At 35.6% G+C, this 16,292-nt stretch overlaps 1 protein-coding gene and 1 pseudogene across 2 annotated transcripts in view; one reads left to right on the top strand and one right to left on the bottom strand.

The window, feature by feature from the left end:
* The window catches only part of SBF2 (SET binding factor 2), a 415,224-nt gene that overhangs the window by 266,344 nt on the left and 132,588 nt on the right, over positions 1–16,292 (top strand). The window contains exons 10-13 of the mRNA XM_082682393.1: positions 158–235; positions 1,348–1,461; positions 2,376–2,504; positions 5,879–5,977. Coding sequence (XP_082538519.1) covers positions 158–235; positions 1,348–1,461; positions 2,376–2,504; positions 5,879–5,977 — 420 coding nt within the window. The remainder of the gene's footprint in view (positions 1–157; positions 236–1,347; positions 1,462–2,375; positions 2,505–5,878; positions 5,978–16,292) is intronic.
* Positions 8,451–9,885, bottom strand: LOC309841262 (mitochondrial calcium uniporter regulator 1 pseudogene; annotated as a pseudogene). Its single transcript has 2 exons — positions 9,781–9,885; positions 8,451–9,176 (listed from the first exon to the last, which is right to left on the bottom strand). The product of its transcript is annotated as a mitochondrial calcium uniporter regulator 1 pseudogene (transcript).

The raw sequence follows: 16,292 nt of genomic DNA, 5'->3' as shown, positions 1-16,292 counted from the left end.
CAATAGTACAGAGTTGCCTCAGCTAACTGCATTGTTTCCTGAAAGAAATGTATTGTTGTTTATTTACTGACACTTTCATCTTAGTACTCCAAGTAGGTTAAATAATAGATTTTATTGATACCAAGATTTTGTATGTAACCAAACTTCTTTGCTTTAGATTCTACATCCAGATTTGGAAGTAGCAGATCATGCTTTTCCCCCTCCACGAACAGCTTTATCCCACTCAAAAATGCTGGTAAGAAGTTTAATATTTAAATATGATATTTTAAAATAGAACTGTACTGTCATCTGTAGGGTTGTTAAAGAGGCTGAGTGTAGCGAGAGTCAGATGTACAGCCTAGTAATAAGTGTACCAGATTAGAAATTAGAACTCTCACTCACTGATCTTGTGACCTGCTCTCAGAGGGGCCAAAGAGCAGCACATTGACTGGAATGGGGTACAGCTAAGACTTGCCCTAAGGAGGCAAGAGTAAGTGTGGGTCATAGCCTGGAAAACTATGCCAAGTATCAAATTGAAAGGGCCAAGCAAGGATAAGGGGGAAGCTTACAAAAAATGGAAACAGATATTGTTGACAATGAGAGAGTCGAGTTTGAGGGGTAGATGAAAATAGTTCCAATTAGAAGCCGTAAGTAAGAATTAGTATATAATAAAGACCCATTTAAAGTTTTGCCCAATGCATTTCTCGGAGTTGAGTTTTGTGCCCAATCAGGAGCCTTACAGAACTGGATACCTTTGATAAGTTATTTAAGCTTCCTTGAGCATTTCCTCATCTAAGGGTTGACCAGATAAATCTGTAAGTTTCCTTTAATTTCTAAAACTATGATTTTATTAAAACCTGAATTATCAATAATGAGTCATACCTTATTAATATAGAAATAGATTTTTATAAGTTGGATAAACTTTAGAAGAATTTCATAAGCTTTAACATACAGTTTTCTGAGATTTTTTCTATTTGTGACTTTTATATATTATATATATATGTATATGTGTATATATAAATTTTTTATATTTGATGGATATAAAAATCAAATGGTTTGGGAAAGGTGTTCTTCTCTAACTTGGTGAAGGGGGAGACTCTGACTTTTTCTGAGAGGAAATTGGATATACTAGAGACAAGTTTTCTTTGGTTCACTTGAAAAAAGAACTATTTAACAACTTACCCTGTTCAACAGTGGGATGGGCTAGATGCCCACCACTCAGGGTTGTCATAAGTAAGACTTATGTGTAGGAAGTGCAGACAGATGGATTGAAGAATCTCTCAAGTTCTTTTCAACGTTTTGTCTTTGTGATATTTCATTTTTTTAAAGAAATTCAGTTACCTAACTTGTTTCTTCTTATATTTTCAGGATAAAGAAGTACGTGCAGTTTTTCTTAGGTTATTTGCACAACTTTTCCAAGGGTATAGATCATGCCTACAGCTTATAAGAATTCATGCAGAACCAGTAATACATTTTCACAAGGTAAGATGATACATTACCATCTTGTATGTGTCCAAAACATGGCCTCTAATTTATAAAACAACTTGGTTGTCTTTTTTTCTTAGCCATGTATTTGACCTTAGTTTATCAAATGTGGTTCTTTTTTAAGTCTCTGCTTTTAGATTAGGTGATGATTTTTTTTTTCATGTTTTATCTTCTTTTTTTTAAATTTTTTTAAATTTTTTATTTTTTTATAAACATGTATTTTTATCCCCAGAGGTACAGGTCTGTGAATCGCCAGGTTTACACACACTTCACAGTAGGTGATGATTTTTAATGACACTATGGAACCAACATGTTTTTCTGTAGAGTTTGTTAATTTAATTTTAAGTTGTTTTTTCTCTTCCTTTTTTATGATTTATTTAGTTATTTTGGAGAAAGTTATTAAAAGTACAAAAATTAAAATTCAACTCTAAATTGGTTTTTCTTTTCTTTTCTTTTCTTTTTTTTAAGATTTATTTAGTTATTTTTGAGAGAAAGAAAAGTGCATGGGGGGCGGTACAGTGGGGCCAGAGGGAGAGAGAGAGAATCTCAAGCAGACTTCCCACCGGGTGCGGAGCCCAACTATGATCTTACCACCTTGAGAAAATGACCTGAGCTGAAAGCAAGTCAGCTGCTTAGCCACCTGGGCCTCTCATGCATGCCTAAATTGGTTTTTTTTTTTTTTTAATTGTGTGTTAATTTTTTATTTCTTCTCCCCTCATTTATGGACAAACTCATCTTATTCTTTCTAATACATGTACTATTTCAGATATCAAAAGAGAGAGAATGTATTTTATAACAACACATTTATGCATGAAGATATTTATTCAGGCTTTGATCTTTCTATTTTTGTTTTGACCATTCATCTATTACTAAATGATAAATTATTCATTTCTCTTTTTCTTTCTTTACAGACAGCTTTTTTGGGGCAGCGTGGTTTGGTTGAGAATGATTTCCTCACTAAAGTTCTCAATGGAATGGCATTTGCAGGTTTTGTTTCAGAAAGAGGTCCTCCATTTAGATCCTGTGATCTCTTTGATGAGGTACAGTTTTTATCAAAGGAGTGTATATTTACAGTCAAAATTGGACTAGGGGTTAAAAGTAAAGAAGTAGTTTTTTTAAATTAAATTTAATTAGGCAACTTATAGTATATCATTAATTTCAGAAGTAGTGTTCAAGACCATTAGTTACATTTAACACCCAGTGCTCAAAGTCCTAAATATATTATAAATTGAATATCAAATAATCTAAGTGTTATTTATTATTATGCTTATTAGATCTTGGTATTTATAATGTGGATTTGAAAAATTAGGAAACTATAGGATGTCACAGAAGTACATAAACATCTTGAACAAATGAATTTAAATAGTTCATTAAAATCTTTTTGAAAAAGTGACAGTGATTATATAAATAAAACTCTTATTTTTGAAGGCAGTAATACAGGGATTCCTTTATCATTTTCACAGAGAGAAAGGTATAGGTTTAATATATAGGTATGTTATTTCAAACTGCAGTTACATTTAGTCTGTTAGTGTCATAGAGCCATAGTTTGGCTTAGTGGCATTCTTTTTTTAAAATTGTATTTTATTAAATTCAATTAATTAACACATAATGTATTATTAATTTCAGAGGTAGAGTTCAGTTATTCATCAGTTGCATGTACCAACCAGTGCTCAGTACATCACGTGCCCTCCTTAATGTCTTATCACCCAGTTATCCCTTTCTATCACCCACCTCTCCTCCAGTAATCCTGTTTGTTTCCTGTAGTTAAGAGTCTTTCATGGTTTGTCTCCCTCTCTGATTTCATCTTATTTCCTTTTCTCCTCTACATCCTATGAACCTCGCTCAGTGGCATTCATACTAATCAATAATCAACATTTGCCTGTATCCCTTAGGAGATCTTAAATGTATGGGAGGCAGATTTTGTTTCTGTCTTCAAGGAATTGGCCATATAAAGGGAAAATTTAGGACAAATGTCACTCCAAATAAGGATACTATTTTGTGTTAGTTGTGATTTATTTTAACACATCTTTCCATTTATCATTTAACTGCATTTATAGCAGCTCATTCTGGTGGGTAGAACAATGAATATTATTCCCATTGCAATTTCTGAAAGGGTACTGTATTGGAACCGATAAATGTGAAAGTTCTGTAAAGTGTGTAAAAAGAAAACACTCTTAACACCCAAGATAGTAAAGAATAGTAATAGTGATTATGTTTTCCTGCAGGTGGTTTTATTTTGGTTTTTGTTTGTTTATTTTTATTTATTTATTTGACAGAGAGAGAGACAGCAGGAGAGGAAACACAAACAGGGAGAGTGGGAGTGGGAGACGCAGGCTTCCTTTTGAACAGGGAATCCAATGTGGGGCTAGATCCCAGGATCCCAAGAATCATGAGCTGACCCAAAAAGGCAGATGCTTAACCAACTGAGTGACCCAGGCACTTCTAGGTGGTTTTTATTTTGTATAGAGAAGACAGGAATCAAGGTCTTAAAGATCCTTAGTTCAGAGAAGGATCTTTTTTCTACAAAGATTGTTAAGTAATTACAGATAAGAATGAAAGAATGGGCACATGTTGTAGTTCTGAGTATGGAGACCTGCACCAAAAACTTTAGTTAATAACACCAAGCATATGAAAATGTAGGAGAGATTGCCCCATGGTAAGCAGTTCTTTCTGTTCAATTACTAATCACTGATTCCCTAGTACCAACATTTAATATGATTGATCACTATCTGATGTTAGTATATGTCAGCTTTTATATCCTGAACTAAGTAATTGATACATAATGTTTTATGGAGTTATATGAGATGCTCTCCAAGGACCTTTCTAGCTCTCACATTTTATTAGTCTTTGAAGCATTCTGAAAAGTAAAATTGGTTTATATATCCCCCATTTTTCCTATCTGAATTCTCTTAGTAACTCCTTCTGGCAGCTTCATCACAACTATTAAGTCAGAGTGATTGCTTACAGTAAACTTGTTTGCCATAATCTCTGACTGTTTTTGTAAATCCTTCCCTTGCTTGGAGTGTTGTCCCTCGACCTTTCAGGCTAACCATGGCTTCCTATTTTTCATGCCTGCTCTTACCTCACCATTTCCTCCAAACTTTCCCAGAGTAAATGACTCTGAAAGCCACTTGGTCTGTATAAAGCTTTATGTTAGGTCTCTAGCTTTAGGTGGCAACTTATCATTTATTATCTACATTTATGTCTATAAGATACACATATAACCTCTTGATTGGAAATGACGATAAGGCAAGAGCTAAGTTCTACTAAGTCTCCCCTTAGCATTCATCCAGTTCTGTTTTCTGCCTACAGTTATGATTTTTGGTGTCTATTTGATGTTACTTAAAAGCCAGTGGTTATATGTCTATTTGAGTCAAAAGGCCTAAAAGCAATGAGATGCCAGACCTAAGTAATTTCTCATGGGTCATTTAATTTGCCTGAAATACATTTTTAAAGAAAAATAGCATTTGCTCTTGGGGAAGGGATCCATGTTTTTATCTAATTTAGGGCGGCCTACCACACTGAAGATTTAAGAGCCTTTAAGAGGCAGCCTGCAAAGTGTGTTGTCTTGTCCCCACACTCCCATCACGTAGGCCTGTTAGAAGGAAAGATATATTTGCCTTTGTTTGACAGTCTCTGATTCCTAGCCTAGAATAGGTGATGTCAGAGTTTTATATGTTTGTCTGCTTCAGTGAATCTTTTTCTTGAAGGAAAAGTCCTATATTATACCCTTTATAAAAAAAAAAATCCATCTTTTACTCTTCTTTCCCATACTCATTTTTTTCTGGTCATTATTCTTATCTCTGCTTGAAATGGATACACTCACACAGTTCTTCTAGTAAATTAGTTTAGTAGGGAAATGAATTAGAGTTATATAATTTGAGAACTGGAAGGAGGCCAAGGGTCATTTTGTTTTTCCATCTGATTGTAGAGATGAAGAGACTGAAGCTCAGTAGTTTTAGTGACTTGTTCCAAATCACAGTGTCAACAGAGCTAGGACTAAGTCTGAGTCACCTGATTTAGTCACCTGAACATTTAGTTCATGTTTTGTGAGTTAGGGAAATGTTTGGAGACTTTCTCATCATCTGAAATTCTCCGAGTGAGAGAATTCTGAAAAGCCTCCGAATGAGGCCTTTCAAATGAGAGGTTCTCTCTCAGCTTCAGAAATGACTTTTTCTAAGAAGAAATAGGGCCCCAAATCATCAAGGATAGACCACCAGACCATCCAAGGATTCAACTGATTCTGTAACTCTAGAATAGAGATGAAACCCAGTAAAAATGTAAAATACTTTGTTTTAATAATAGCCTATATTTTAGATGCTTTTTGAGTTGCAAATTGTAAGAAATTATCACATAGTTTTCTCATTTAGCATATTTTGGAGTTGATGTTTTGCCATTTCATTCTTTTTCCAAGTTGGTAGCTTTTGAAGTAGAGCGAATTAAAGTTGAAGAAAATAACCCATTGAAGATAATAAAGCATGTCAGAGAACTTGCCGAGCAACTATTCAAAAATGTAAGTAAGTATATTTTAGACAGTCATTAATTTTGTTTTATTTTACATTTTGAAAAGATTTATTTATTTGAAAGAGAAAGAAAGCAGTGTGTGCGCAAGTTAGGGGAGAGACAGAGGGAGAGAATCTTTCAAGCAGATACCCCGATAAGCAGATTCCCCTACTGGGCGCCCAGTCCCAGGACCCATGGGATCATGAACTGAGCTGAAATCAGGAGCCAAATCCTTAACCAGCTGAGGTACACAAGCACCGCAGACAGTCATTAATTTTAAAAGTATGTAATTATTATGTTTGAAAAACTAAGAAGTTTCATCATTCTAGTAAGGATCTTTTTATTCTGACTTAAAACCTTTCGGATTATAAATTACAAGATATTACAGTTGGTACTGTGCATCAAAACAGAACTCATTTTTCAGAGTGATTTTCCTGTCAATCACCTATGTTATGAAAACATCTTAGTCACAGTTTTCCAGTTTGTTTTGTGCCCTCTTTGTGATTTTCATTTAGGATCCTGTGTTCCTAAGTGCATACTGTTCATTTTTAAGACATAAAGATTAGACTCACTGGAGACCAGAACTAGAACTGACCAATGTGTCCACTTCAGTATGGTGCAGTGACTGTCAGCTGAATCAGGAAAATTGTTTGAGTTTGTATTGTTTTGAGCAGATGGGGTAAAAAGCTGAAAGAAAGAGAGCAGATTGTGAAGTGACCACAGAGATTCAAGGGTGGAAATATTCCGTATATAGAAGAAATGCAATAAGTTATAAAGATTGGGATGTGATAAAGTGTGAAGTAATCTTTTAGATGCCAAGACAGAAGAGAACCTAAGGTGATGGGGAGATTACGTGCATGTAGAAAAATGGATTTTGGCGAATGATTACTAGTCATACTTCTACCTGGAAGCTTTTCAGAGTTGAAACTCCTACTGAGAAAAGGAAAGTAAATAGAAAGTATGATCTTCCAGAGGAAAGTTGAGGGAAGGTGCATTTTTCAGGAAATATATTTAAGAAAGATTCAGGGTCAGTATCACTGTGATGGTTTATCTTAATTATATTCAAATAATTAAAATTATCTATTCAAAGATAGACCTTTTTGGACATTGGGTCATAAGTCAGTGCTTTGTCACATCCATTTGAAATCTGAGACCCAGTAAGATAAAAATAGGAATGCTACATTGTGTTTGTTTCATGTTATTCAATTATTTATGAATTTTATTTCTGAAGTTTTAAAAAAATTTATCCCTTGACTAATAACCTACACTTCACGTATAACTGTGTCCAGTATAATCTATTTCTTGATTAGCATGCTAACACTAAAACAAAAAGAGTTCTGTCAGAAGTAAAATGTGTGTTCTGTGGTGGTTTATGATGACTGTGTAGAACTAATGGAGAGCATGACCACATGAGAAATTTCTGTTGACATATTGTAATAGTAATAATAAATATTGAGTGTTCAGCACAATGTACCAGGCAGAGGATTAAGCACTTTACAGGCATCATCTGTAATCTTCACAACCCCAGTGTTAAGATAGGTGTCGTTATCCCTATTTTACTGAGGATAGTTGGCTCAGGATCATATGCCTATGAAGTGACTAAATCCAAATTTTAAATTCAGAAACTTTCATCTATCCAATTCCTAAGCCTATTTTCTTTCCCTCCATTAGGCTGGCTCATCTCCAACTGGAAAAATAGTGATATTTCCAATGACTGACTTTTATACTTTGTTCTTTTTAAAGCACTTTAACGTACTTTCTCATTTGATCTTCTAAATGACCCTGTGAGATAAACAGGGCAGATGTTGATATGTGAGGAAACTGAAGGTAGAAATTTTTTTTCTTGCCCACTGGGAGTGATTTACTAATGGATTTTTTTTTTAAAGTAGCAAAACATCAAATAGGAATTAGTGTTTGAGATTTTGGGACTGAGCCCTTGAATAACTGAATGTTTATTCTTAAATCTTTTTAGGACTATTCCAAAACCGTAAAATTTTATAGCCATAAGTGACCAGAGCTGTGGTTCTCACACAGGTTTCTCTCTGTTACATCACAGGGTACATAGTGTATGTAAGGAAGTATGCCAAGCCACTTTGATGCAAAAATAATTTCCTTTCTTGCCATCCTAGAACTTAAGTTTTTTTTTTTTTTAAAGATTTTATTTATTTATTTGACAGAGAGAGAGAGATCACAAGTAGGCGGAGAGTCAGGCAGAGAGAGAAGGGGAAGCAGGCTCCCCGCGGAGCAGAGAGCCTGATGCGGGTCTCGATCCCAGGACACTGGGACCATGACCTGAGCCGAAGGCAGTGGCTTAATCCACTGAGCCACCCAGGCACCCCTAGAACTTAAGTTTTATGATAGTTTACACTACATACTCCACGCTATACTACATTACATAGCTTATACTAAGCTGACACAAAACTGAAAACTGCAATAAAATAAGTAATAATTATACATTTTTTTCTCATTAAATAGACACTTAATTATATCCACTGGTGATAAAATCCCAGAGCTACTGTTAGGCACATAAATACAGACCCTGCTAAATATTTAATGTTATTAAGCTTGTGCGATCCCAATATGGTTTGAGGCCAGTGACCTTAGTGTCTATCTTCCTGTTTGCTTGGGTGACAGCCCCGTCTTGCTGCGCATGCAATGACACCATTTCTGTCCTCATATCCAGAAGCTTCCTTTCATTCAACAAATACAATTCTTCCCCTGTGTAGATTGAAGTCTAATTTGCTATTTGTTTGGACTTTGATTACTTCATTCATTTCTTGTTTTAACTGTTGTAGTTCAAGATTTATTTTCTCTTTTTCTGCTCTCAGGGCTGAAAATTCACTCTTCTCCAAAATAATATCATTTTTCACATTAGCAGTCTAAGGCCTTCTTTGCTGAACAGCCATCTCCTGCTGCATCTTGGTTACCATATCCTTGTAGACAATATCCATGCTGATGTCCCTGATCTTGACCAACACACAGATGGTGATTTCTGTTTACTGGGTTGTGAACCCATTTTCTTCGAGTAAATGTACTAAGGTATGGGTCTTAAAGTAGAGCTTCTTGTTTTCTCCACAAGAGGTGAAATCTCTCCTTTTGTGCTCCCGCTGCAGGCTCCCAACGGAAAGGCTTAGTTCTTTTCCGGAGGAAGCAAGGGCAGCCACTTGGCTGTGGCACAGGTGGAGGGTGCCTGTGGCCAAGTCATCTCCCTGCAGGCCCTAGCAGCCTGCCTGGATTTGGAGGGAAGTGTTGGAGGGTCCTGGGCACTAGCAGTCCTGGTGGGCAGGAGGCTGGCACGGGAAAGGCACAAGCAGCTAAAAATGATACTTTCTTAAAGGTAAATGTAAAACATTAACCACACCTATTCTTTAAAAACAAAGTTCTATCTATCTATCTATCTATCTATCATCTATCTATCTATCTTTTGACAGAGAAGTGTCACAAGTAGGCAGAGAGAAAGGAGGAAGCAGACCCCACTGAGCAGAGAACCCGATGCGGGGCTCGATCTCAGGACTCTGGGATCATGACCTGAGCTGAAGGCAGAGGCTTAACACAGAGCCACCCAGGTGCCCCTAAAAACAATGCTTTTAAAGTGATCACCGTGAGAGACTATATTACTAGGTAGGAGACCTAAATCTCTCTTCAAATGTACTCTACATTTTTTAACCCTTATTGGGCTTTTATCCCTCAGTCTAATTCTATTCCATTTAATTTGATCAATTCCATTCTTTCAGTATGTATTTATTAGGTGTCTACTAGTGCGAAACCATTTCTAGGTACATGATTCCCCTAATATCCTCCAAAAGAGGATACATGTACATGATGAGTGAGAATTTCAGAATATCCCCATGGATTGTCATCAGACTTTTTGAGATTCCTTCTAGTTGTAAGATTATAAACTCCACATGGTCCCGACATTTCTGAAGTAAATACATTACAAAGTTAAGAAGCAGAGCATCATGGTAAAGTTACTTTCTTGGGGCATGCGGGAAGTCTAGGGGAGGGAGGGAGGATGTCTCAATGCAAGAAAAATGATCCAAATGATTCTTTTTTTTTTTTTTTAAGATTTTATTTATTTATTTAACAGACAGAGATCACAGGCAGGCAGAGAGAGAGAGAGAGAGAGGGGAGGAAGAAGCAGGCTCCCTGCTGAGCAGAGAGCCTGATGCGGGACTCGATCCCAGGCTCCTGGGATCATGACCTGAGCCGAAGGCAGTGGCTTTAGCCCACTGAGCCACTCAGGCGCCCCCAAATGATTCTATTTTTAACTAGTAAGTTTTGTTTTTTTTTAATCACATTCTAAAATTCCCTAATGGTAGGCAAGAACCAACCATGTAATTTGACTGTAATAATAATCCTTATTATTGGGTTAGAATTGAGACCTGGTGATTCCACTTAGATGTTTGTAAATACTGTTACAGTGAAGTCGGGTATGGTACCTAGTCTCTCTGCTTCACTTATCTTTGAAGTACTCAAAAATGAACCTTAATTTCTCAGTTTCTTCTCAGAGTCAGAATGTGAGGAAACATGAGTAGGATGAATTATAACTGGGTTTAGGTGCTCTTTTAACTTTCTGGAGCTTCCTAAATAACTAAGGAAAGAACTTGGTGACGTAAGTAGAGGAGGGGAATGGTAAGGGGATATGAAGGAGAAGGAAGGGAATAACTCCATTTGAGACAAATTGTGTTCAGTGTTGGTAAGGTTTATACCATGAAGATTACCAGTCATTCATTATACAGCTTTTCTTTTCATTCTCAGTTAATAATACTGGGTCTGAGTCCGCTCACTTTGGCTTTCAGAATCTTTATGTCTTTGTGACAGCACGTTTATTTACTTAGTGGCTTTGTTTCTATGATTCTCATACACATTTATAAAGAACCACTAACTACACACAAAATGATATGTTAAGATAGGCCAAGATAAGAGCTTTATACAACCTTCATTCCAAGGCATCAAGAAATCAGTTGGACATGTGTTTTGCTATTTTACATGGTACAGTTTTTCTAATTTGTTTTGTATATGCAATAGTATGTAAATATTTGCTAGACTGTATAATTTGACAGCTTTCTTAAAACTCGAAGGAAAAATGAGAAGACTTGGCCTTTCTTATAAATTAATGTGAAATTTCTATTTATGCCTAAGAATATTTCATTGCCCAGGATTACAGTGAGTAGATCTTAAAATCCTAATGGGATTTAAAGCCCACATACAGGAAGAGCCTTTGTAAATCGTATACAGTCTATACCCTTTACATTTCTGCATAAAGTTAATTTCACTACCAGGCAAATTTAATCTACACTGATATCTGTACTCTTTGCCAACTGTGAATTAAAGGATTTCATTGTTGTTATAGGAAGAAAGTAAAATATTGTGATAATCTTTAGTCTTAAACCATAAACAACTTACTTAGATTATTGTGATGAAATGAAGCCCCTAACCGAAGCATAAAAGTCACACCTTCTTCCTCTATCTTACCTGATTTATTTGTTCAGTTTTAGGTCAGGTTTACTGTGATACAATTTACGTATAGTAAGATTAACCTTTTTTAAATGTACTCTAGATTTTGACGAATGAAGCTATACAACCATCACCACTGCAATAAGGACATAGAACATTTTTGTCACCCTCCCCCACAGTTCCTTAATTTGTTATAATCACTTCCTGCTACCCCCTCAAACTCTTAGTAACTGATCTGTTTTCTGTCTCTGAAGTTTTTGCCTTTTCTGTAATGTCAGTATTTAGCTTTTGAGTTTGGTTTCTTTCACTTAGTATAATGCATTCCAGATTCTCCTGTGTTGCTGCATGTATCAGTTGTTTATTCCTTTTCGTTGTTAAGTTGTTTTCCATTATATGGATGTATCAAGCTTGTATTTATCTTTTAACTAACTGAAGGGCAATTTTGGCCATTATGAACAAAACCACTGGTTTTGCACTGGTTTTTGTGTGAACATAAATTTTCATTTCTTTTGGATAAATACTCAGAAGTTAAGATGCTGGGATATATGGTAACAAAATACTAACTTTATGAGAAACGGCTGGACTGTTTTCCCAAATATCTATACCATTTTGCATTCCTACCAGCCACATATATGAGTTCAATTTGTCCTACATCTTTTTTTTTTTTTTAAAGATTTTATTTATTTATTTGACAGACAGAGATCACAAGCAGGCAGAGAGGCTGGAAGAGAGAGGGGGGGAGGCAGGCTCCTTGCTGAGCAGAAAGCCCGATATGGGGCTCCATCCTAGGACCCTGGGATCATGACCTGAACCGAAGGCAGAGAGGCTTTAACCCACTGAGCCACCCAGGCGCCCCTGTCCTACATCTTTAACAACGTTTGGTATCCTCGGTTGTTTTTTTGTTTTGTTTTGTTTTAAGCTATTCTCATAGGTGTGTGGTGGTATCTTATGGTTTTAATTTGCATGTCAGCAGGTGAGTGAAAGTATAGGTCTCCTACCTAGTCACTACATGCTCCCTTGGAACTTGTGAAAGGAGTACTTGTCTTAGAATATAAAGCCTCTATCTTGAATCATAAATTAGAGCAATGATTCTCAACAGGGGCAAACCCTCCTCTCTAGAAATTTGGCAATGTCTGGAGACATTTCTGTTTGTCAGCTGGAGAGGGTGTGCTATTGGCATCTAGTACGTGGAAGCCAGGGTTGCTTCTAAACATTTTACGATATACAAGACACCCACTACCCCCCACCCACCCACCTACCCAAACTAGAATTATCTAAATCAAAATGTTAATAGTGCCATGGTACAGAAACCCTGGTTTAGGACAACCAGCCCATTCGATATTAAAGTTATACACCAAATTTATTTGCATTAAGGATGCAACTTTAATGCAGTTGGGTGATCACTGAAAGTCCTGAGGATGAAAATTGAGAATGTTTCCTTCCATCAATATTGTATTCACAGCTAGGCAACCTTAAAAATTACAGTTACATTTTGTCAATGTTTAATGACTTAGTCTAGTGATAGTATTGGTTTCAGCAGTATTTGTAAAGATTTGTATAACTTGCTATCCCATACAGCTCTATGAGTAATTTATACACATTAAATAATTACTAAATAACCTAAATTATCTTGGCAAATTTCGTAGCTGCAAACAAGGTCTCATTGATTTGTCATTGACTGCTGAGACCAACATACAGTAAGAAATTTTTTTCCCCAGTGTTGCCCACTTTGGATTTCCAGAAGGGTTTGGGGCTTTTGTTTTATTTTGTTTGCTTTGCTTTTATTTCAAGTGCATTCTCAGCCTTGTTTTCCATAAGCCCTAGGCATATTCTCATTTGGCTTGCCAAAAAAGAAAAGAAAAGAAAAGAAAATTCCACGTTTCCAGACCAGATGGTACGTGTGTCATTTTTTCAAGTCTGAGAAATTCAGTGTACTTCCCAGTACTGTCATATATTCTCAAAGCAGATGACAGAGCCCATTTCTTGAAAATCATTATCTAATTTTAAAATTCCCTCCAAACAATAGTGTGTTTTGCTGGCTTTTTTAGGGCAGTTTATCTTGGTTACCTTGGACAAAATTGTTACCATGCTCACCTAAGTGTTTAGCTGCCTGAATTCTTGGTTAGTAATTTATAATTGCATTTCTCTGCAGTCAAAGATGAAAATTTGGCAGCGTCTTTATTCTATTGAAAATAATGAATTTCCTTGTTTCCACAAGGATGTTCAACAACAAAATTGGGCCGTGGTTTTAATGAGCTCAGTGATATTCAATGGACTTGCCCAAATGCAGTTGAAATTCCAAGTAAGAGCAGATGTTTCTGAGAATATGCAGAGTTCACTGAGCCTTAAACTTCTTCTCATTTCTTGTCTTTTCAAAAGTCCTTATGTGGACCAAGTTTGGTGTAAGGTAGCAAATATATTTCTTTATATTTACCACACTGCCCGTTAGAGGGCAGCAGTATACAGACACAGTGGCCAGAAAACTCAATACTTGTATTTCAAGGGCATGAGCCCTTTTTGCATCTTCTAAACACAATTGAATATAATTCAGTAACTTTATCCCATAATCTGAATTTTTATGAGGAATATCTATCTATACAGCTCTAGGATAGCTTCATCTTTGAACTTTGTTTTAAAATGATTAAAAAATACTTTTTAGTCTTAATTGTGTATAGATTTGGTTTGTAATATTTCAAATTGCTTATGAGAAGAAAAACACTATTAATGACTAATAGCAATATATTTTCTTTAATAAGTGATTTCTGTTTTAAGCCTTACTATAGTTATTATTGTTTTTGAAATGTAAGTAGCTGGTGATATAATGGAATTCTCAGAGTACAATATGGTTTAAGTTTTAGAGGCATGGTGTGATACCATAGTATGTGCAGTGAATAAATATTTTTTCAAATGAATGTACTCTGAATTTTTAGAAAATAGCTTTCATATTTATTCTGGGGGAGTTTGTGTATGTGAGTGTTCTGAAAGCCTTCCTATAACAACTCATTTTGTCCTCACAAAAACCTTACGAAGTAGGTACTATAGTATTATCTAGATTAGAGATGAGGAAACTAAAACACAAGTGGTGAGTGAATTGACATAGCACCAGGTCACATGACCAGGAAGTGGCAAAGCTGGAATTTGACACAGAGGTTTGACATCAGAGACCAGGCACTAAAAATACTTCATTGTACTACTGTCTCATTGACTTGTCTAATCCTTCCCTCTGAATTGTGCCACCTGTCTCACATTCTTACAGAGTCCTGTTTTGGGGCTCTTTACTCCATTAGGCTTTTTAATCCTTTAACAATATCAAATGCCATACTAAATTAATTATTACAGGTTTATAGAAGTTTTGATATCTGGGAAGTTTGACTTTTCCACTTACTCTTCTTTGGAATTATCTTGACAATTTTGGTATCTTTAGTCTTCCTTATAAAGCTTAGGATGGACTTAACCACACTGCAGGATTTTAACTAGAAATAATATGTATATCCTTATTTTTCTAGATGACCTTAAGTCATTCTTGGAACAAGATAGAAGAATATACAGTAAGAGAGATAGCTAAAATAGAGTTAGAAAAGATACTAGCATCACTATGATTCATTTTCTATTTTTTCCCCAAGTTTTAAAATTTGTTACAGTGAATATTATTTACATCATAGAAAGTAAGTTTGAGGTTTTCGTTTTTATTATAAAGAAAATAAATGTGAATAGAAGCAGAAGTAATAAGAATGTACTTTAAATGATCCTGATTCAGACCTCAAAATCCACATGAATTACCTTTCCAGCCTGAAAAAAAATCACCTGTGAGTTTTAGAAAATTGATATTTGTGACTTTGAGACGGTATCTTAGACATTGTGCCTAAAGAACAGGGAAAAACAAACATACTACTTTTGAAAGGACAGTTTCAGAAACTACAGACAAGTGTGTTAATGTTAATCCAGGCATAATTTTAGAACACTTTTTCAGCATATAGTTTAGAAAGTGGTGATCATGAAGACTTGGAGAGAAATTTATTTATTTATTTTCCCCTGCCTTTGCTAAAGATGAAAAGGGAACATACAAAGTAATGAAGGATACTTTGGCAAGAACAAGTTTTATATCTGACTTCACCCTCTCAGGAACCTTGTAAGAGAAGCATAAGTATATCCTTTAGGCAAAGTTTTTTACCCAGTATCTCATAATGAGTAGAACAAAAACTTGAAACCAGGCTTTTTTTTACATTTAAAAGAGTATTAGTTCCACTGTGTTGTTGAGATATGCTACCTATATCATCTGCCATGACCCAACTGTTTCTTTATCAGGGTCTGGGCCAAATAACCATAAAGAATTGTGGGGACCAGCTCTAGTAGAGGATGATGATGTCCATTTTAACTGTCTGAAGAGCATATGCAGTAGTATTGAGCTTAGTCTACAACATGAATAACAGGTTCAGAGGCAAAAGGGCATTTTCTGGTTGCAAAAGGTAATGGTGGTAAAAAAGCCTTCTCTGTAGAACATCATTGAAAAATGGATTCCATTCTGCCTGTAGTATTTGAAATATAATCCTGCTTAACTAGGTGACTAGATAAAAATTTAGCACAGCCTTCAAAGCCTTCACAGTCTTAAGGGTCTGTGAAAATACTGACACATTTCATTCAATTATTGCAAGCCTAACATGTGTTCAACATTGTGTCCCACTCATTAGGAAAGAGTAGGAAGTAGTTTAGACTAACTGCTATGTGCCAGGCAGTTTCTGGATGCAACAGGAATACAGCAGAGGACAAAAATATTTTTTTGATTGGCTGAAATGTTGGCCTTCATGTAGTTTCATTTTAGTAAGAGAAAGGTAGACAATAAACAAGTTAAATAAAATTTATTGTATGTG

The sequence above is a fragment of the Mustela nivalis genome (assembly GCF_964662115.1).
Source record: "Mustela nivalis genome assembly, chromosome: 9".
NCBI classification, from domain to species: Eukaryota; Metazoa; Chordata; class Mammalia; order Carnivora; family Mustelidae; genus Mustela; species Mustela nivalis.
Note: the sequence above shows the minus strand (reverse complement) of the source record. Positions and strands in the feature narration are given on the sequence as shown.